At 32.2% G+C, this 22109-nt stretch overlaps 4 protein-coding genes and 1 pseudogene across 4 annotated transcripts; 1 reads left to right on the top strand and 4 right to left on the bottom strand.

Moving 5' to 3' along the window:
- Nucleotides 1–852: 852 nt before the first annotated feature.
- On the top strand, nucleotides 853–3352 carry LOC121209580 (cell division cycle 20.2, cofactor of APC complex). The gene is made up of 5 exons (XM_041080457.1): nucleotides 853–1373; nucleotides 1529–1804; nucleotides 1893–2162; nucleotides 2250–3079; nucleotides 3187–3352. The coding sequence occupies exons 1-4, from the start codon at nucleotides 1275–1277 to the stop codon at nucleotides 2970–2972; spliced, it is 1368 nt and encodes a 455-aa protein (XP_040936391.1). The 5' UTR covers nucleotides 853–1274; the 3' UTR covers nucleotides 2973–3079; nucleotides 3187–3352.
- A 1448-nt stretch (nucleotides 3353–4800) lies between these two features.
- On the bottom strand, nucleotides 4801–9450 carry LOC107924244 (silicon efflux transporter LSI3). Its single transcript, XM_016854596.2, has 2 exons — nucleotides 8206–9450; nucleotides 4801–5057 (listed from the first exon to the last, which is right to left on the bottom strand). Exons 1-2 carry the CDS (start codon nucleotides 9187–9189, stop codon nucleotides 4821–4823), a joined length of 1221 nt encoding a protein of 406 aa, XP_016710085.2. The 5' UTR covers nucleotides 9190–9450; the 3' UTR covers nucleotides 4801–4820.
- Nucleotides 9451–11507: 2057 nt separating this feature from the next.
- LOC121209581 (silicon efflux transporter LSI2-like) lies at nucleotides 11508–14356 on the bottom strand (annotated as a pseudogene).
- Nucleotides 14357–16441: 2085 nt separating this feature from the next.
- On the bottom strand, nucleotides 16442–17872 carry LOC121209582 (cell division cycle 20.2, cofactor of APC complex). The gene is made up of 2 exons (XM_041080460.1): nucleotides 17524–17872; nucleotides 16442–17438 (listed from the first exon to the last, which is right to left on the bottom strand). Exons 1-2 carry the CDS (start codon nucleotides 17815–17817, stop codon nucleotides 16716–16718), a joined length of 1017 nt encoding a protein of 338 aa, XP_040936394.1. The 5' UTR covers nucleotides 17818–17872; the 3' UTR covers nucleotides 16442–16715.
- Nucleotides 17873–17882: 10 nt separating this feature from the next.
- Nucleotides 17883–20078, bottom strand: LOC107923483 (silicon efflux transporter LSI2). The gene is made up of 3 exons (XM_041080459.1): nucleotides 18795–20078; nucleotides 18511–18700; nucleotides 17883–18238 (listed from the first exon to the last, which is right to left on the bottom strand). Exons 1-3 carry the CDS (start codon nucleotides 19926–19928, stop codon nucleotides 17976–17978), a joined length of 1587 nt encoding a protein of 528 aa, XP_040936393.1. The 5' UTR covers nucleotides 19929–20078; the 3' UTR covers nucleotides 17883–17975.
- Between the last annotated feature and the right edge of the window lie 2031 nt (nucleotides 20079–22109).

A 22109-nucleotide genomic window follows, 5' to 3' on the forward strand; every position in this document is an offset into this window, starting at 1 on the left:
GCAATATTATTATTTTAAAAGTATTTTCTGTCCTAAAAGTGCTTCTTAGAAGTAATGCTAAACTGACCATTTTTATTAGACCATTGAATATATCCCACCAGAGATCGAAGGCTTATCCCAATTTCAATTACAATATTACATCATTCTAACCTTTGAATGTCTACTACCATGGGTGTAGTATGCTATAAGATTGGTTCAGTTCAATTAAATGTATCATCTCCTACATCTTAGTCATCACCAACTCTTGAATAGAAAAATATTAAAATTTGGGAATCTCCAATTGATATTATAAATTTGGAAGCCTTATTGTAAGCAGACAATCGTAAATTTCGTATCCATAGTCAACATCTTCAACCTCCACATATATATATTGATTAAGAAAATGTTAATTTTAGTGTCCAAATACCATGACCTTGATAACATCATAATTTAATATGATTTCAACAAACTGAACACCTCCTCTCGTAAATCTCTATCACTTATATTTTAGACTAGTTATCTTATTTGTATTTCTAATAATGATTTTCCTATGAATTCTCATTTTTAGCTTTGGCACCCAAAGATGTCCAGGTTAGTCTATCAAGTCAAATTCATATTTAGTCTATCAAGTCAAATTCATATCACAAGTACAAAATTTTTATAAGATTTTTTGAAAAAAAAAACAATATCGACATTAATTGGTATCGAAATTAACATAGTATCAACTCATTATATTCTAAGGATGTCGAGGGTCTAAATTCCAGGGAAAAAACATAATATTTTAAAAAATAACAAAATATAAAAAAAAAACTATATTTGAGAAAAAAACTACCTGTTTAAAAGAAAAAAAATAGCCGTTGCCCCTCTCCAAAATAAACCCTAAATATTTCTTGAAATAGCCGTTGCGCCTTCCATAAGAAAACCTAGATTAGAAAAGTACTCGAAATACAAAGACCTCTGCTTATTTTCGGCGTTCACTATATAAACTCCATCGATTTCTCCATTAATCTTTAATTAATTCTCGCCCCAACGTCTCCATCTCCTCTCGCATCGCATCGCATTGCATCTCTCTAATCTTGTTTTTCTCTGTCTATAACATTTTCCATTTGATTTTGTTTTTGTTTTTGTTTATTGTTATTTCTTTTAAATTTTGAGATTGAATTTTGCAGGTTCTGGGTTATTATTATATATATATTGGATTTTGCTTAACTATTTTGCAGGATCTTAAATAGTTTTATTGCTTTCTGTTTCTTTCTCTTTTATTTTATATATATATATTTGGATACTCTAATATTATGGATGCAGGATCTTTGAAATCTTTTTCAAACTTGAAGGGTCAATCTAGATGCCCACTTCAGGAACAGCTTCTCTCCAGAAAGAATTCTAAAGAAAATGTAAATATTTCTACTTATTTTATTAAATTTTAATGATTGCAAATCTGGAGTTTCTTTGTTTTTGATTCATCACAAAAGAACAGCTTTGAATTAATTGATAAATTAGAGTTTGTAATGACATTGAAATTGAATGTGCTTTTACTGTTATTGTTTAGATGGATAGATTCATACCAAACCGTTCAGCAATGGACTTTGATTATGCACATTACATGCTGACCGATGGAAGGAAGATAAAAGAGAACCAAACAGTGTGTTCACCTGCCAGGGAGGCCTACAGGAAGCAGCTGGCTGAGACTTTGAACATGAACCGTACCCGAATCTTGGCTTTCAAGAACAAGCCACCGGCACCTGTCGAACTCTTCCCTTCCGAGCACTCAACCACTTCAGTTCATCCGACCAAATCCGCAAAACCGAGAAGACACATTCCCCAGGTAAGTACAGCACTATATGGATATTTTGGTTAGTTCAGAAAATTCTGGTTCAACAGACTCTAATATGATGCGATTTCCAATTCTTCAGAGCTCTGAGAGAACATTGGATGCTCCTGATCTCGTTGACGATTTTTACCTGAATTTATTGGATTGGGGCAGCAGCAATGTACTAGCTATAGCACTCGGAAACACTGTTTATCTGTGGGATGCTTCAGATAGTTCTACTTCAGAACTTGTCACTGTTGATGATGAAAATGGACCAGTAACAAGTGTGAGTTGGGCTCCTGATGGTCGGCATATTGCCATCGGCTTAAACAATTCCGAAGTACAACTATGGGATTCGGCTTCCAACCGACAGGTTCGATGTTGTAGACTTATTTGCAGCCTGTCCTTTTTGTTCTTCTAACGTTTACTCTGATACTAATCTTTCTGTTTGTTGCTGCAGCTGCGTACTCTGAGAGGGTGTCATAGATCAAGAGTGGGTTCAATGGCATGGAACAATCACATCCTCACGACAGGAGGAATGGATGGTCAGATTGTTAACAACGATGTGAGAATTAGATCCCATATTGTCGAAACTTACAGAGGGCATCAGCAAGAGGTTTGTGGGCTGAAATGGTCGGCTTCCGGGCAACAACTAGCCAGTGGAGGCAATGATAATGTTGTTCACATATGGGATAGGTCCATGGCATCTTCAAATTCACCAACTCAATGGCTACACAGGTTGGAGGAGCATACCTCAGCTGTCAAAGCCCTTGCCTGGTGCCCTTTCCAGAGCAATTTGCTGGCCACAGGTGGAGGTGGCGGCGATCGAACCATCAAGTTTTGGAACACAAACACTGGTGCATGCTTGAATTCAGTTGACACCGGCTCTCAGGTTTGCTCATTGCTGTGGAGCAAGAATGAGAGGGAGCTATTGAGTTCTCATGGATTTACTCAGAACCAATTAACTCTTTGGAAATATCCATCGATGGTGAAGATGGCAGAGCTAACTGGTCACACGTCTAGAGTACTTTACATGGCTCAAAGCCCTGATGGGTGCACCGTGGCATCAGCTGCAGGGGATGAGACACTAAGATTCTGGAATGTTTTTGGGGTCCCAGAAGTGGCTAAAACTGCTCCGAAAGTGAACCGTGAGCCATTCTCACATTTGAACCGTATCCGGTGATGAAGAAAGACAGGAGATGGTGCCTGATGCTGTCCCTGTAGTCCCTAACTCTACGATAGATGGTCCAGTTGTAGTTCCTTCTAAACCAGCTTCAAGTTATCCAAAAGGTAATCAGTTGCTCTAACTTTTCACTTTTCTCAAAGTACTCGTATCATAAAACAAATTCTCCAACTGACACCCGAGTCCAAGTAATATATGTCTTTATTTTGAGCAGGTGATGGAGATTTACTTCATCTGGAGCAATTGCCACTATGGGAGGCAACAATAGATTTTGTACATTTTTTAGGGGTCTTGGACATCAATTGATCAATTGTTTCTTCAAGCTATTATGTTGTCAATTCTAACTCTTATGAAATTGAGATAGGTTCATTTGACATGAATATCAATGACAAATATATATAAATAAAGAATATTAATATCCAAACACTCCTAGTAAGGTGATATTTAACAAATTCAATGATCAAATTTTAAATGCTGTGTGCTATGATTTTAAGAGCAACAAGCCAATGCCAGTGACTAAAAGGGTCGAGGGGACTCCAAATTTGAGATGGTTCCAAAAGGTTAGAGTGTAACCCAGATTCGGAACACGGCTAGCTTGTTCACACACTATCAAGCTGGCCGCTGATCCCAACAACGACAGGTTCCCAGCCACTGTGCTCACCCAAGCCAAAATCAGCCATGCTTTCTTCTCGTAGGCTGTTGATATCAATGCTGCCGATGCCGCCATTCTTGCCCCAAGCAACAGAACTGACACAGGAGAAACATGCTTCAAATAATGATTCGAAACAAACAAAAAGTTCATCACATCATATTGTTTTCTTTGAGCTCCTTGAAGGGTTTGTCACCCGCAAGTATGCCTCTCTTAGTTCGAGCCGATGACTGACAACACAAGTACCGATTGGACTAGGTAGCTTGAGTTAGTGATCCTTGGTTTGAACCAAAAGACAAATCCTTGAAAGGCTAATGAGTAAAGAGTTCCCATATGTTCCAAATATGATACATTTCTAATGCTCAAAAACTCACATTAAATAAGGGATAAAACAATCAAGATTGTTCCTTCTACTAAAAAAATAGATAAATTAGTCTATGTACATTATATCAAAGAGAAAATTGGTCTTTCTGTTAAAAATTTCATTCATTTCTACCATTAAAAACTGATCATTGTATGTCAAAGTGGCATGTCATGTTTCACCGTCTAGTTATTCCGTTAGGCATACTGGTTTTTAACAATACAAATAGATAAAAATTGTAACAGAAATGACAAGTTTGCTCTTTGGTCTAATATATAAGGACTAATTTCTCCCATTTTTTGAATAGAGGGGGCAAAATTAGGGGTGTTCAATCGGTTAACCGACCGGTTAATCAACCCGAATTACCATTAACCGAATTAACCGACCCTTTTAAACCTTTAACCGTTAACCGAACCGAAGTTTTTTTCAAAAAAAATTAACCGAACCAAACTTTTTCGATTAATTCAGTCGGTTAACCTAATTAACCGAAATTTATATATTTTTTTTTATTTTTGGTTAAAACAAATATAAAACGTATAAAAAATTAACCGACTTAATCGACCGATTAATTTATATTTCTAGAAAATTAACCAAACCGATCGAATACTTATATATTATAATATTATTTATTAAATTCGGTTAACCGACCGATTTTGAACTGAATTAACCATTAACCGAACTTTTAAAAAATTATTAACTGACCCGACCGAATTAATTCGATTAACCGACCGATTAACCGAATTTGGTCGGTTAACTGAATTAATTCGGTTTTCCCTGAAATTCGCACACCCCTAGACAAAATGCAATAAATTCCTAGTACAAAGCCTTTATAATACTTTTACCTAAAAGAAGGCAAAGCACATAAAAGAGAAAAAATCAACATACCAGTAGGCACATTTGAGGCCAAATTTGACAGAACAAGAATAACAAGTGCAAGAACTACTATTCCACTGATTTCATCAATCTTTGCATAAGGTTCCATTAATTCCCATAAAGCACTAGGGATTCCAGTTTTATTAAACCCTTGGACTGTCACAAACATCCCACAGAAGAATATTAGAAGAGAGTAGGATACCTGTTTACAAAAAAACGAAGAAATTAAAACCCCAAACAAGCAATTAACACAAAGAACATTCATAAGTGTCAATATTGAGTAAAAATACCATGGAGGTTCTTGTATTAGGAGTTAAATTGTATTTTGCTTCCTCTACTTAAAAAATTGGCAAATTAGTTTCTACACATTAACAGTTTTTAATAGTAGAAATTGATGGAATTTTTAGCAAAAATAGTAGAAATGTGTAATGGCCCAAATTTGAGGTTATCGGAACAGTGGTTTCGGAACCACAAATCCGATGAGAAAAATTTTATTTTTCTTATATTTTTATGGTCTACAATTTCACAAAATGATTTTTGAAAATTTCGTTCGAAAATTTCGACGTTTGGGCACTCAATTTAGTCAAAAGGACTAAATTGTAAAAAGTGCAAAAGTTGAGTTCTACATGTTAGAGGTGTCCAATTGTTATGAAACTTTAAATTGGAGGTCCTTATATGGTAATTATACCATTGGTAACTTGGTAGACAAAAATGGACATGAGATAAGTGAAATAGAAAATTTTTAAGTTAGGGGCAATTTGGTAATCTAGTAATTAAAATGAATTAAAAGGGAAAAAGATGGCAAAAATCATCATCTTCTTCATATGAACGAAATCAGCAAGGGGGGAAGCCATAGTTAGGGTTTTCAAGCTTCCAAGCTCCATAGTAAGTGATCCCAAGCCCCGTTTTTAATGTTCTTTACGTTTTTGAGATCCCGGTAGCTTAATTTAGCTTATTCTAGCAATAATTTAACCTAGGGTTTATATTTGGAAAAATACCCATAGGTGAAAAGTGTTTATTTTGATGTTTTATGATAGAATATGAAGCTAGAAATTATGTTAAACAACTTTTGCTAAGCGATTTTAAGTGAAAACGAGTAAAACGACATAATCGGTAAAAATACCTAATGTTCATAAGTACATGTTAGAGTGGGAATTTGATGTTGCCATAGAAGGGAAAAATGTTCAGAATGTTATAAAACATAAGAATAAGAGATGAAGTTTAATTTCCGAGCCTTGGGGCAAAAATGTAATTATGTAAAAGTTTAGGGGCAAAATTGTAATTTTGAAAAAGTTAGAGTCGAGGGCTGTTTTGATGAATGTGATTATTAAATAAGTTAAATTTACTATTTTAGATCAAGAAGTACGAAACTCGAGGTTAGACAAAGGGAAGAATAAAGTTGAAGACTAAGTTGGTGAATTTGGCTATAATTGGTACCGAGGTAAGTTTACGGTAAATAAATGCAATATTTCAATATTTATTATTAATGCTGTTAATTTCCAGCAATTATGAATTTATTTTATGAATTTATTTGATGATGATCCAAGCATGAAATGATAGAGAATTAAAATTTAAAAGTCCCGTTGATACATAAGGATGGTACTGGATACGAATGTCATGACATTTGGGTAAAGAGATCCCATGTAAGACCATGTCTGGGACATGGCATTGGCATCCTTAAGATCATGAGAAGTCCCCTGTAAGACCATGTCTGGGACATGGCATGGGCACCGAGACGAGAGGTCCCATGTAAGACCATGTCTGGGACATGGCGTTGGCACCGAGATGAGAGGTCCCCTATAAGACCATGTCTGGGACATGGCATGGGCACCATCACGAGAACATCCCATGTAAGACCATGTCTGGGACATGGCTTTGGCATGTTATTATCAGAAGAGACCCGAGTATCCTTATTATTCCAATGTAGCTCAACGGGCTTGTAAACGAATCATGTTCATGAAAGTTCAGTTTAAAGCATAAATGGCAAGCTCAGGTAAGTTGTAAGACTTAAGAACTTATTATACTATCAATTGATGTTCAACGATGCAGCAAGGATTGAGTAAGTTATGCACACAAGTATTCTAAGTAAACAAGTAAGAGAACTAGTATGAGATCAACTAAAGAGTAAACTAGAGATATAGACATTGAGTTTAATTATTTAAGTTAAATATTGTTATTTATTTGCTAGTAAACTTACTAAGCTTTATGCTTACTTCTTTTATTTCTCTTTCTCTTATAGTATTGCAAAGCTACTTCAAGGATCCTAAAGAAGTCGGAGATCGTCCACACTATCAACTACAACTGCTCGGTATTTTATATCGAAACACGTTTGAGTTATGGCATGTATAGGGATTTAGTTATTTTGTATGTTTGTAATGATGATTTTGCTAATGAGTGATGTGTAAGTATTTGATGATGTATGGTTATTAAAATGATTAAGGATGAAGGTGTTTGTTGTTATGAAAGATTAGGTGATAAATTATGCATGGAAATCATGAAAGGATAAAATTTTGCAAAGAAACAGAATTCAGGCAGCACAGTGACGTGAATTTGAAAAATCACCCAAGATAGTATAAAATGAATTAGAGGGTGAATGATATATGGAATTAAAGCTTGTTGAGTCTATTTTCATGGAAAAATAACGGTGTAGAAAAAGGAAATTTATATTTTAAGATATGTGAATTAGAAAAAGGAAATTTATATTTTAAGATATGTGAATTTTAGTAAGATAGGGTCAGAACTGTTTTTGGAGTCCCCTGTTCTGAGTTTAGAAAATAATTACAAATTGTACAAAAATGGTTATTAGTTGAAATTTACATGCGTAGATTTCTTAATGAGTCTATTTTCTGTAGAAACAAGTAAGAACTTCATATGAAAATCCTACAGTGAGAAAACTTATTTTTAGTGACTAGAGGTCAGGGCAGTCAGGTGGTGAAACAGGGGAGACTTTAACTAATAAACTGTACTAATTTGCTGAACCAAAAATTCTAAAAATTTTATGGTGAGTAGATATATGAGTCTAGTTTCAGGGAAAATTTACGGAATTAAATTTCGAGTTCTGTAGCTCAAGTTATAATTAATTTAGTAACTGCTGCGCGATTGGACAGATTTGCTGCGAATAATGAAATAAATTTTCAAACCTAGTTTTTATGCTCCGAATTGGTAAGATAAGCTAAGTAATGCCTCGTGCTCGACTCCGGAAACGGTCTCGGGTAAGGGGTGTTACAAAATGTATAACAGAAAAGTTTAATTTACTTTTTTATCTAATATACAAAGATTTGAGTTAAAATACAATTTAACTTATAGGGACCTTCATGGTACTTTTACCTCAATATTGTTGTTTTCTTTACCTTCTCCAAGCATGGGACAGCATCTTTGAAATCAAGAATCATTAAAGCAAGGGCTGCAGTAATGGCTGTCCCTGACATATTAAAACCCATAAGCAAAGACACCAACATTCCAACAACAACAATATAAACACATGATTTCCATAGTTTTTGGTTTCTATGGTCCCAATAAGCACCATTTAAAGACCAAGGAACCTCGGCCGCGCCCATTGCTTGCTTCGAGTTAACTCGGTTTCTAAGACTTTCATGATGAACTGAGTCCACATTTGTCGTTTCCACATGTGACATTGTAGCTGGTGACAATTGGTGATCGACACCATCACCATTAAATGCTACAGTTGAATCTTGTTGACCTTTCTTAACAGATAACAAGTCACCATACATGAAAATGAGCAACAAAGCATTACATAAAAGTCCCACCACCGCAGCAGGGAGAATCCCAATTAAGAATTCACCAAAAGAAACCCCATTTTGAGTAGCTATCACTAAATTTTGAGGGTTACCAATAGGTGTTGCAGTGGATCCAATATTAGCACTTGAAGCAAGTGCAAGCAAAAATGGCTGTGGTGGGAGATGATTTTGCCTTGCAATTTTCAATACAAACTCAGTTAATACCATACAAGATGTATCATTAGTGAACAAAGCACTTGAAATAGCTGAAATTAAACAGATCCTACAAATCAAATCCTTAGCACCTTTGCTTTTCCATGTTAATAACTTACCCAAATACTTAAACGCATCGGCTCTTTCGAGGTATCCACTCACCACCATTGTTCCAAAGAGAAGAACAAGGATTGAAAGATCAATGGCTTGATATGCTTGATCGACGGTTAAGATTTGAAAAATGACCATTAAAATACCTCCTAATAAAGACCCGGCAGCTCTTCCAATAGGTAATAATGGAACTGTGGGGAAAACTGCTAATACCCAGAAGATTGAAAAGGCAACTGAACCTAGAATCAGTTTCACATAAGCTGCCATAGCCATCTTTTAGCTAAAAAAAGATCAGAGAAAAACCATGGAAATCTCCAAATCAAAGAAACTGCAAGGTTTAATATGATGGGTTTTATCAACTTTAAACAAAGCAGTTGAATTGAAACGACATGAACTATAAATCCCTTTACTGGAATTCAGCTTTTACACTGAGAAATGAGAATATGATCCCACATGTATTTTAGCAATTTAGCCTGCCTCTCATCTTTCCATCCTGGATAAGATCCAGCTATTCGTTGATTTTGTGTTATTTTTTTTAATGAACTGATAAAATTAGTATGGAATACAAATTATTTTCAATATATAAAGATGATATATATTTTACATATATTAATAATTTAAATTTATATAAAAATATCATAAAGATGATATATATTTTACATATATTAATAATTTAAATTTATATAAAAATATCATAAAGGCTTGTTTATTGAGAATTAGATTTTATTTTGTCCTTTTCTTTTAAAGAATAGTCAAATTAATTCTTATAAGTTAAATTAACGAAATTAATATATAAATATTAAATATTTTGTAAAAAAGAAAGAGGGATTATTTTATAATTTTTCATAGTTGAATATAACAAAAAATTATTAGTGATTAAGTGATTATTAATGTAATTTATCTTTTAAACTATTTGTTAAAAATTAATTAATTATATATAAAATAATTAATAAAATATTTTCTAAGGACTAGTAAGGGTTTCGAAGTTGCAAGCCAATTAATGTGGAAAGGGACATGAGGTTTCAAATGTGAAAATTTTGGATAAAAGTGTAATAGAGTATGTATTAAGAGTTGAATTATATTTTATTTTATTTATTTAAAAAAAAGTAAATTAATTATGTTAATTTTTAACCGTAAAAATAAATGAAATTTTTAATAGAAATGACTTCTTTACTTTTTAATCTAATGTATAATGATTAATTTACATATTTTTTAGTATAAGAGACAAAACATAATATAACTCCTAATAAAAAACTTTTACCATATTTTTACCCATATTTATGGTATTATATTTTTGTAATCGTGTTTATGGTTTTAATTAATAAGGGCTTGAAATGTGACAATCTCATTTCACTAATTTAATGAGTAATCGACGCAAGATCTATCTACTCTCGTCTTGAGTGCAATTATTCAAGGCACAGATCAGATCTGGACCTTAAGAAGCAACTGGGAAACTTAATATAATTTTATTGGAAACTTAATAATAGATATATTAAACTATTTGGATGGACCTTAATGAATGAAGACTGTAACCATCCAATAAATAAATAAATATATCCTGCTAAAAAGAAAATAATATAAAATTCTTAATAAAAGAGACCGTTCGGTTATATTTTGTTTTTCTATTCAAAAAATGGATAAATTTGTCTTTATATGTTAAATTAAAGAGCAAGGTAAAATTTTTATCCATTTGTAAAAGGACTAGTTTTAAACAGTAGAAATGGAAAAAAAATTATCAAAAGAATTAATTTACTATTTGATCTAATATATAATGACTAATTTACCTATTTTTTAAGTTGAGAGAATAAAATACAATACAACTCTTAATATAAAAACCTCCATTATACTTTCACCCATTCATTACTTGTTAGTTATTACCAGGCGTATGAAAATGGTTATATATGCACAAACAAAATCAAATTTTTAAATAAAGATTTAATAAATAATTAAAATTATCGTAAATATTGAGATTTGAATATTAAACTTATATGAAATTATTGGATTAACTTTGAATTTAAAATCATACAATATTATTCTTGAATTTTTTTAATAATAAAAAATCTCATAGTTCTTGATCAAGTGAATGTCATGGATTCTCAAAATTTGTGTCATCGTCAGTTGAGTTTCAATTCAATTATAAAATTATCAAAAATTCATTATTTTAATTGTATTCTTATTTTTTTATATTTTTAATATAAAATCAACAACTTTATTATTTTAATTTTATCATTTCATCTAAAACTACATTTAATTTTTTACATATTCCTTTTATAAAACTGTTTAGAAAAATTCCCATTTCCATCCCAAATCTAATTTATAATGTTTAAAATATGTTTTCCTATGCTCTTCATAAATTTAATATTTAATCATTGTACTTTTTATTTTTAAGAATTTAGTTTCTCTATTTTTAAAATTTTAAAATATAAGTTCAATTGTTAACATTTGTTAATTCTTTTATTAAATTTGTTAATGTGACATTTTGTAATTTGAAAAAAAAATGCATTTGTTAGCAATATAACTCGAAAATAACTTTATAATGGACTTGAATTTAATAAAATAATTTTAACAGTGTATCTAAATTTTAAGTTAAATTCCTAAAAGTAAAAGTAAATTACTAAATTTTAAGTTTACAAAAAAGTGCATATGTTTATGACATATTTTAACCAATTTATAGTTAATTCTGTTTATGTTGTAATAATCATCTAATAAGTGTCAAACCAATTGCAGTGACTATAAGCGTAGAAGGAACTCCAAATTTAAGGTGATTCCAGAAAGACAATGTGTAGTCAAGTTGTGGTGCTCGACGAGCTTGCTCACATACTATCAAGTTTGCCGCCGATCCCAACAACGACAGGTTTCCGGCTACCGTGCTCACCCATGCTAATATCAGCCATGCTTTCTTCTCTTCACTTGCTGATATCGCCGCGGCTGATGCCGCCACTCTCCCTCCAAGCAACAGAACTAAAGAACATACATATATATTAGTGTCAAGAGAAACTGTTAGTTACTGTACTTTCACAAAATTTTATAAAATATGCTGTTAGTTGATGTAATTTATAAAATTTAAGATTTAGTGTACTTTTAAAACTTAAACATTAACTCTTACTATTTTTTGAATTTAAAAATCTTATTTTAATTAAAATTATAAGTATTCTTTTATCAAAATTTACCTGTTTGACATGATGATTTAACTGTCTTCATGGAACATGAATATAATTGATGAGAAGTAAACATGTTATGTTAACAAATTTTAATTAAAATTACTAACGAAGACAATGATTGGTCTAAGATTACTAAATAAAAATGATATGAGGATTGAATTGTTTTTACTTTTAAGTATAGGGATTAAATCTCTAATTTTGTCAAAATATAAGACTAACATCAAAACTTGTCCAAATTTATATAAAAAAATCTGTAATCTTGTAGGCAATAAATTTAATAATATATATATGTGTGTGTGTTTTTTAGGGGAGTGATTCTTTCCTAAGAAGCCCTCGAAAATACTGTTCATTCAGAGTCGATAAACCTCTTAACAGGTCGATATTATTTCTGGGTCAAGCCGAAGTTTTATCTCACGATTCTATGGAGAATTTGAGTTCTTAAGATTGTTTTAAGATACGATAAGTTCACAAAGCGAGAACGCCTATGATAAGTGATCATAAGCCATATATGGTCTAATCTAATAAGACGTTTCTACTCTATGAACCTACTGTCTCTTCAGACAATTTTAATTATTTGGACTCTCTTCAAATCAGAGACAAGACATTAACTTTATCAGAAAACAATATCGATCCATTAAGTAATCTATCAAATTCCGGATAAATAAGACTTCAAATATTTATCCTTTCTAAAAAAAAGTAGAATATATTTTACCTGTTGGTACGTTGGAAGCCACATTGGAGAGGAGAAGAATAACGATAGCTAAAACCGCAATCCCGGAAACACGATCGACCTTGGCATGGGGTTCCATAAAGTTCCAAAGAGTACTTGGAATCCCAGTTTTATTGAACCCTTCCACCGTAATAAACATTCCACAGAAGAAAATCAAAAGCGAATACGATACCTGCTCATAAAAGAAAACAAGCAAACCTTTTTTAATCATTCAAAAAAAAAATCGAAACTTAAAATCCCACTCTGTAATTTTAATTCAGAAACCTTTTCCAAGCAAGGCCTTGCATCCTTAAAATCAAGAACAACAAGTGCCAATGATGCTGTAATGGCTGTCCATGACATATTCAAACCCATAAGCAAAGCAACCAACATCCCAATAGTGACTAAATAAACACATAATTTCCAGATCTTGTTCTTCCAATGCTCTGTTTTTGGTTCTTTTTCCTCTGAAAACTGAGGCGGCGATGGTATATCATTTGTATCAATCGAACCACAAGGTGACCTTTGGATTTCAAGTTGATCGCCCGAGTTGACTCGGTTCCTAAGGCTGTCAAGGTGAGTTGCTAAACTTCCATTAATGTTATTAGGAGAGATCTGAACATGATCCATTGAATTCGAAATTGAAATATGTGACATTGTGGCCGGTGAAAACCGATGTGAACTCACATCATCTTCACCCACGATTTCACCAGTCCCGTCTTCTTCATCTTTATGAATAGATAACAATCTCCAATACATAATTATAAGTATCAAAACATTCACCGAGACACCAACCAGCATTGCCGGCAAAACCCCAACAAGAAAATCCCCAAAAGAAATCTTACTTTGAACAGCAATCACCAAATTCTGTGGATTCCCAATCGGAGTAGCCGAAGAACCTATATTAGCACTCGAAGCAAGTGCTAACAAAAATGGGTGAGGAGGCAAATTATGTTGCCTTGCAATTTTCAATACAAACTCAGTTAATATCACACAAGAAGTATCATTAGTGAAAAAAGCACTTGAAATCGCAGAAACCAAACAGATTCTACAGATTAAATCCTTAGCTCCTTTACTTTCCATGAAAGCAATTTACCTAAATACTTAAACATATCGGCTCTTTCGAGATAAACACTAACGACCATGGTGCCGAATAAAAGACCCAAGATTGGTAGATCAATGGCGGCGTAAGCTTCATCTGGGGTTATTACTCTGAATAAAACCATAAGCATGGCACCGAGTAAAGACCCGGCGGTTCTTCCGATTGGCAAAAGTGGGACGGCAGGGAAAACAGCTAATACCCAGAAGATTGCAAAGGCTATTGAGCCGAGAACTATTTTGTATGTAGCGGCTAACGCCATTGTTGTTCTGGTCTTAATCCTTCGGCTTCTTTTTTTTCTTTTTATCATGCAAGATTATAATCTTAAAAACATTTATAAAAAGTAAAAGAAGAAAAGAACAAAGACTTGCCGCTTTACGATTAAATTAAAGTAGTTATGGTGATTGTTTGTTTGCATGTGAACGCCTTAAATTCGATGAGAGATTTGGCGCACTAGTTTTAAGTTTCTCGAGTTTTTAGAGGTTCTTATACAGCTGCGACCAATCCTGTATGATTTTCATGGCCGTGGCCACCACGTACTATTTTTTCTCCTATAAGATTCGATTAACAGCATTAAATTCATCTTTGTAATTTTAAAAATTATAAAATATTATTAAATTATTAAAAAAAATTATTTAAGTTATTAAATTATTAAATTCTTTTTTTTAAAAAGTCTTGTTAGGAAGCTTCAATTAACGATAGATATGTATCTATTAAAGAGTAGAAAAATATCAAGTCAATTTAATAGTTAGTGTCGAAGATCAATAAAGAAAACTATTATTTTATTAATTTATAATTTTTTAAATTAAATAATTAAAACATAAACATATTAATTAACAATTCGAACCGTTGTAAGATGAATTTGATAATTTATACATAGATGAGGTGTATATATTTTTGTGGTTTTTATGAAGCGTGTAAGTTTAAACTTCAATAAAAATAAATAAACAACAGTTTTAATATTACCAAATTTAACATTTGGAATGGGTTATCGAGTCAGATTTGGTGTTGCGAGTTACAACCTACACTATATACCAACAAATGTACGGTAGTGGGAAAATATTAATATTTTAGGTTAAATATAAAACTTTTAAAAATTGATTAATAATTTTTTCGTAAAAAACAAATACCACTAATGAAAAAACCAGGACGGACTGGGACCATCTTACATTTTCCATACAGCCAAGACCTAACTCTTGGGACCAAAACCTAACTCTTGGGACCAAAAAACCAGCGACCAGTTTTGTTATTCCTATTACTATATTTGGCCTTATTCGAATACATATTTATTTATTTCTTTTTTAATTAAAATTAACGAAAATTTAATAAAATAATGATATGATAATTAGATGGTTTTAAGTATTTCTATTTTTTATACTAAACATGTTATGTTTAATTGTAATTTAATTATGGTCGATAAATAAAAAATTGTAAGGGAAACCGAACCTAATAGCTATGACAATTTTTTCGTAAGGTGTGGTGTTTTTACGTGGACAGCATGCTATGATTAATCCAGAAAGTCATCAATTATGTTTTCATTATTATATTTTAAAAATTATTTTATATTTAATTATGCAACTATTTATCAATTTAATATATAAATTAATTTTTTTAAGGTTCTCAAATATGAATTTATGCATGATCAATAAAACATATCATAAATAAATTAATGAAAAACTAAGTATTAAAAAGGTTATGAAAAAAGAAATTTAAAATCAAAATTTATTATTTAAGTAATGTTATTTATTATTTACTAAAACGTGTATATTTTTACAAACTCTAAAAATATTTTCTTTTTAATTTCCATTTTCTATTTTGGAATTGGACCGCCATTAACAAAGATTTACAAAACTTCATTAAAAAATTTCAAAAATATTATATTTGGTTAAATGACTCGTCAAATATTTATAAGCTGCCCACGAATCCAAAGTGCTGTCTTCTTATAATTGAAACATGTAAACATCGTTATCAATTCATCATAATTCATGTTTAAAATCATTTCATTAATATAACAAATATTTTAAAGATTTTGGTACAGTGTAATAATTTTGGAAACCATATAATTAAAAATGGTATTTACAAACTTACTATTATTTAGTTATTTTTGTCAAGCATGTTAATTTTTAACAGTAAAAGTAACATAAATTTTTAACAGAAAGGGTAATTTGTTGTTTGATCTAATGTAGACTGGGGCGAAGGCAAGGGGACTGGCATGGGCTCAGGCCTCCCTAAAATATAAAATTATTTTTTAGGCCCTTAAATTTTTTAAAAATTTTAAATTAATAAAGGTAAAATTACACTTTGACCCCTTAAAATTATAAAAATTTGATTTAATTTTTTACAAATTATAAAGATATAAATTATAAAAAATTAAAATTTCATCCGACCCCCTAAAAAAATTTTCTAGCTTTGCCCTTGAATATAAATGAATTAATTTGTCTATTTTTTATATACAGAGGTTAAAATACAATCTAATATATAGTACATAAACCTTCATAATACTATTATAAAAATTGATCAATTCTAAAATTATAAAAACTAAGAATAAACCAAATATACAGAGACTAAAATCCATAATTTTCATAAAGCTTATATAATAATTATAAAATTTAATATAAGACTTTCTTTCAATTATCCAATTCAATATGTCAGCAGATTAAAAATTCAAGAGTAGGAAACAATTTCAATAAGGAGTTGAAAATATAATGTACACGGGGATGCACAATTTATCCCACTATCCCTAACATTACTCTACACATGCCATCAGAGGAAAAACTTTACAAAACAAAGAATCCAACGGCACCGCCACCACTCCTAGTCTTTTTCTTCATTACCGGATACGGTTCAACTGAGAGAATGGTTCACGGTTCACTTTCGGAGCAGTTTTAGCCACTTCTGGGACCCCAAAAACATTCCAGAATCTTAGAGTCTCATCCCCTGCTGCTGATGCCACTGTGCACCCATCAGGGCTTTGAGCCATGTAAAGTACTCTAGATGTATGACCCGTTAGCTCTGCCATCTTCACCATCGATGGATATTTCCCAAGAGTTAATTGATTCTGAGTAAACCCATGGGAACTCAATAGCTCCCTCTCATTCTTGCTCCATAGCAATGAGCAAACCTGGGAGTCGGTATCAGCTGAATTCAAGCATGCACCAGTCTGTGTGTTCCAAAATTTTATGGTTCGATCGCCGCCACCTCCACCTGTGGCCAGCAAATTGCTCTGGAAAGGGCACCAGGGAAGGGCTTTGACAGCTGAGATATGCTCCTCCAACCTGTGTAGCCATTGAGTTGGTGAATTTGAAGATGCCATGGACCTATCCCATATGTGAACAACATTATCATTGCCTCCGCTGGCTAGCTGTTGCCCGGAAGCCGACCATTTCAGCCCGCAAACCTCTTGCTGGTGGCCTCTGTAAGTTTCGACAACATGGGATCTAATTCTCACATCGTTGTTAACAATCTGACCATCCATTCCTCCTGTCGTGAGGATGTGATTGTTCCATGCCATTGAACCCACTCTTGATCTGTGACGACCTCTCAGAGTACGCAGCTGCAGCAACAAAGGGAAAAATTAAAAAATGGAGGAACAATGAGAAGAAGCTGCAAAATGTTCAGCAAAGACTTTAATATGGAACCTGTCGGTTGGCAGTCGAATCCCATAGTAGTACTTCGGAATTGTTCAAGCCAATGGCAATATGCCGACCATCAGGAGCCCAATTCACACTTGTTACTGGTCCGTTTTCGTCATCAACAGTGACAAGTTTTGAAGTATAACTATCTGAAGCATCCCACATATACACAGTGTTCCCGAGTGCTATTGCTAGTACATTGCTGCTGCCCCAATCCAATAAATTCAGGTAAAAATCGTCGACGAGATCAGGAGCATCCAATGTTCTCTCAGAGCTCTGAAGAATTGAAAATCGCATCATATTAGAGTCTGTTGAACCAAAATTTTCTGAACTAACCAAAGTATCCACATCGTGCTGTACTTACCTGGGGAATATGTCTTCTAGGCTTTAAGGATTTGGTCGGATGCTTATGACATATTTTAACCAATTTATAATTAATTCTGTTTATGTTGTAATAATCATCTAATTAGTGTCAAACCAATTGCAGTGACTATAAGCGTAGAAGGAACTCCAAATTTAAGGTGATTCCAGAAAGACAATGTGTAGCCAAGATGTGGTGCTCGACGAGCTTGCTCACATACTATCAAGTTCGCCGCCGATCCCAACAACGACAGGTTTCCGGCTACCGTGCTCACCCATGCTAATATCAGCCATGCTTTCTTCTCTTCACTTGCTGATATCGCCGCGGCTGATGCTGCCACTCTTCCTCCAAGCAACAGAACTAAAGAACATACATATATATTAGTGCCAAGAGAAGCTGTTAGTTACTCTACTTTGACAAAATTTTATAAAATATGCTGTTAGTTGATGTACTTTATAAAATTTAAGATTTAGTGTACTTTAAAACTTAAACATTAAGTGAATTTAAAAATCAGAGACAAGACATTAACTTTACCAGAAGACAATATCGATCCATTAAGTAATCTATCAAATTCCGGATAAATAAGACTTCAAATATTTATCCTTTCTAAAAAAAAGTAGAATATATTTTACCTGTTGGTACGTTGGAAGCCACATTGGAGAGGAGAATAATAACGACAGCTAAAACCGCAATCCCGGAAACACGATCGACCTTGGCATTGGGTTCCATAAAGTTCCAAAGAGTACTTGGAATCCCAGTTTTATTGAACCCTTCCACCGTAATAAACATTCCACAGAAGAAAATCAAAAGCGAATACGATACCTGCTCATAAAAAAAACAAGCAAACCTTTTTTAATCATTCAAAAAAATAAAAATCGAAACTTAAAATCCCACTCTGTAATTTTAATTCAGAAACCTTTTCCAAGCAAGGCCTTGCATCCTTAAAATCAAGAACAATAAGTGCCAATGATGCTGTAATGGCTGTCCATGACATATTCAAACCCATAAGCAAAGCGACCAACATCCCAATAGTGACTAAATAAACACATAATTTCCACATCTTGTTCTTCCAATGCTCTGTTTTTGATTCTTTTTCCTCTGAAAATTGAGCCGGCGTTGATATATCATTTGAATCAATCGAACCACAAGGTGACCTCTGGCTTTCAAGTTGATCGCCCGAGTTGATTCGGTTCCTAATGCTGTCAAGGTGAGTTGCTAAACTTCCATTAATGTTATTAGGAGAGCTCTGAACATGATCCATTGAATTCGAAGCTGAAATATGTGACATTGTGGCCGGCGAAAACCGATGTGAACTCACATCATCTTCACCCACGATTTCACCAGTCCCATCTTCTTCATCTTTATGAACAGATAACAATCTCCAATACATAATTATAAGTATCAAAGCATTCACCGAGACACCAACCAGCATAGCCGGCAAAACCCTAACAAGAAAATCCCCGAAAGAAACCTTACTTTGAACAGCAATCACCAAATTCTGTGGATTCCCAATCGGAGTAGCCGAAGAACCTATATTAGCACTCGATGCAAGTGCTAACAAAAATGGGTGAGGAGGCAAATTATGTTGCCTTGCAATTTTCAATACAAACTCAGTTAATATCACACAGGAAGTATCATTAGTGAAAAAAGCACTTGAAATCGCAGAAACCAAACAGATTCTACAGATTAAATCCTTAGCTCCTTTACTTTTCCATGAAAGCAAATTACCTAAATACTTAAATATATCGGCTCTTTCGAGATAAACACTAACGACCATGGTGCCGAATAAAAGACCCAAGATTGGTAGATCAATGGCGGCATAAGCTTCATCTGGGGTTATTACTCTGAATAAAACCATAAGCGTGGCACCGAGTAAAGACCCGGCGGTTCTTCCGATTGGTAAAAGTGGGACGGCAGGGAAAACAGCTAATGCCCAGAAGATTGCAAAGGCTATTGAGCCGAGAACCACTTTGTATGTAGTGGCTAACGCCATTGTTGTTCTGGTCTTAAACCTTCGACCCTTTTTTTCTTTTTTTGTTCTTTCGGTCATGCAAGATTATAATCTTAAAAACATTTATAAGAAAGTAAACGAAGAAAAGAACAAAGTCTTCACGATTAAATCAAAATAGTTATGGTGACTGTTTGTTTGCATGTGAACGCCTTAAATTCGATGAGAGATTTGGATCACTGGTTTTAAGTTTCATGAGTTTTTAGAGGTTCTTATACAACTGCGACGAATCCTGTATGATTTTCATGGCCGTGGCCACCACGTACTTTCTTTTCTCCTAAAATTTGTAATTTTAAAATTTATAAATTATTTTAAATTATTTAAAAAAAATTTATTTAAATTATGGAGTTATTAAATTTTTTTTAAAAAATATCAGCTAGAAATTTTTAAGTAATGATAGATAAAGTGGGTTAGTAACCATAAAAAAAAAGTAAAAGAATCTTAAATCAATTTCGACAGTTAAAGTTGGATATTAGTGAAGAAAACTATTTAAATTTTAGATATTAAATTTATAAGATTAAAAATTATTTTATAAAAGAAACTAAATTGTAGACAATAATGTCATTCAATAGCGTTTTTAATGTTTCAATAACTTTAACATCTCTAAATAATTTAATAATAATTTAATAATTTTATAGTTTTTTGAAATTAAATAATTAAACGTGAATTAATAACCCTTACGTATTAATTAACAAGTCGAGCCATTGTACGATGATTTGATAATTCATGCATAGATGAGGTGTATATATTTTAGTGGTTTTTATGAAGTGTGTAAGTTTTGGTGTTGCAAGTAACGTCCTACAATATACCAACAAATGTACCGTAGTAGGAAAATATTAATATCTTAGATTAAATATAAAATTTTTAAAATTTGATTAATAATTTTTTCAGAAAAAACAAATACCACTAATGAAAAAACCAGGAAAAACAAGTAATTAAATGGAAGGGTTGGAGCCAATAATTCAATGTTTAGGAACAACGCTGGACTGGGACCTAACTCTTGGTACCAAAACAGCGACCGATTTTGTTCTTATTATTATATTTGGCCTTAGTCAAATACATTCATAATTTATTTAATTCTTTTACACGTGTAACCATAATAATTCCTTTTTAATTAAAATTGACGAAAAAAATTTTTTAAATAAAATAATAATATGATAATTTAATTATAATCGATAATGAAATGATGATAAAAAATTGTAAGGAAAAAAAATTTAAGATTCAAAAATATTTAACTGACATGACATTTATTTATTAAATCTTTAAAAATTCAGAAGCTATGGACAATTTTTTCATAAGGTGTGGTGATTTGATGTGGACAGCATGCTATGATTGAACCAGAAAGTCAACAACTATGTTTTCATTATTATATTTAAAAAATTATTTGTATTTACTTACGCAACTATTTATTTAATTTAGTATATAAAATAAATTTTTTTTAGGTTCTCAAATATAAATTTATGCATTATTAATAAACTATATCGTAAATAAATTAACGAAAAACTAAGTATTAAAAACGGTATGAAGAAAAAGAAATTTAAAGAATATAGTTAAAAAGAATCTCTACCAACTTCAAATATGAATTGTAAAATGGATATAAAAAATATAAAAAAGTAAAAAAATTTACTGATATTAGTGTCATAAATTAATCAAACTCTAACTCAATTGAGTAATAATTAATAACGAAAACACTCACCCAAAATTTTATAATCTTCAATATTTATATTTTACTATTCAACCAAAGTACTAAAACCCACGAGTGAAAATTCTAGAGTGCAAGAAAAATGAAAAAAAAAACTAAAAAATGTTTACATAGAAGAAATAATGTTAGGATTTCAAAATTATAATTTGTAATACCTTTATACTTGGTTCGATCGTATGGACTCCGTATAAGACTATTACATTTGGTGTCAAAATGGTTTTAGCTAGACACTATTTAATTTAAGCATTTATACATAGGATTTTAACTTATTTAACTCAAAAAAAATGTTGATAAAAACCAAAAAATTATTAATATGAACGTGTGGGGTAATTATTGGATGTTGATTATGTTTGGAAATGATTTTAACATTGTTTCTACTCAAAACAGGGGGAAAAAATCGATACCAATGATAAAAATGATACCAAAATCACATTCTGTTTTGGAAATTTTGTATTTCATAGCCTAGGTATCGATACCTATACCCTTGGGTAAACTTTGACTAAAATCAGTTTAAAAGTTCA

The sequence above is a fragment of the Gossypium hirsutum genome, chromosome A11 (genome assembly GCF_007990345.1).
Source record: "Gossypium hirsutum isolate 1008001.06 chromosome A11, Gossypium_hirsutum_v2.1, whole genome shotgun sequence".
Lineage (NCBI taxonomy): Eukaryota > Viridiplantae > Streptophyta > Magnoliopsida > Malvales > Malvaceae > Gossypium > Gossypium hirsutum.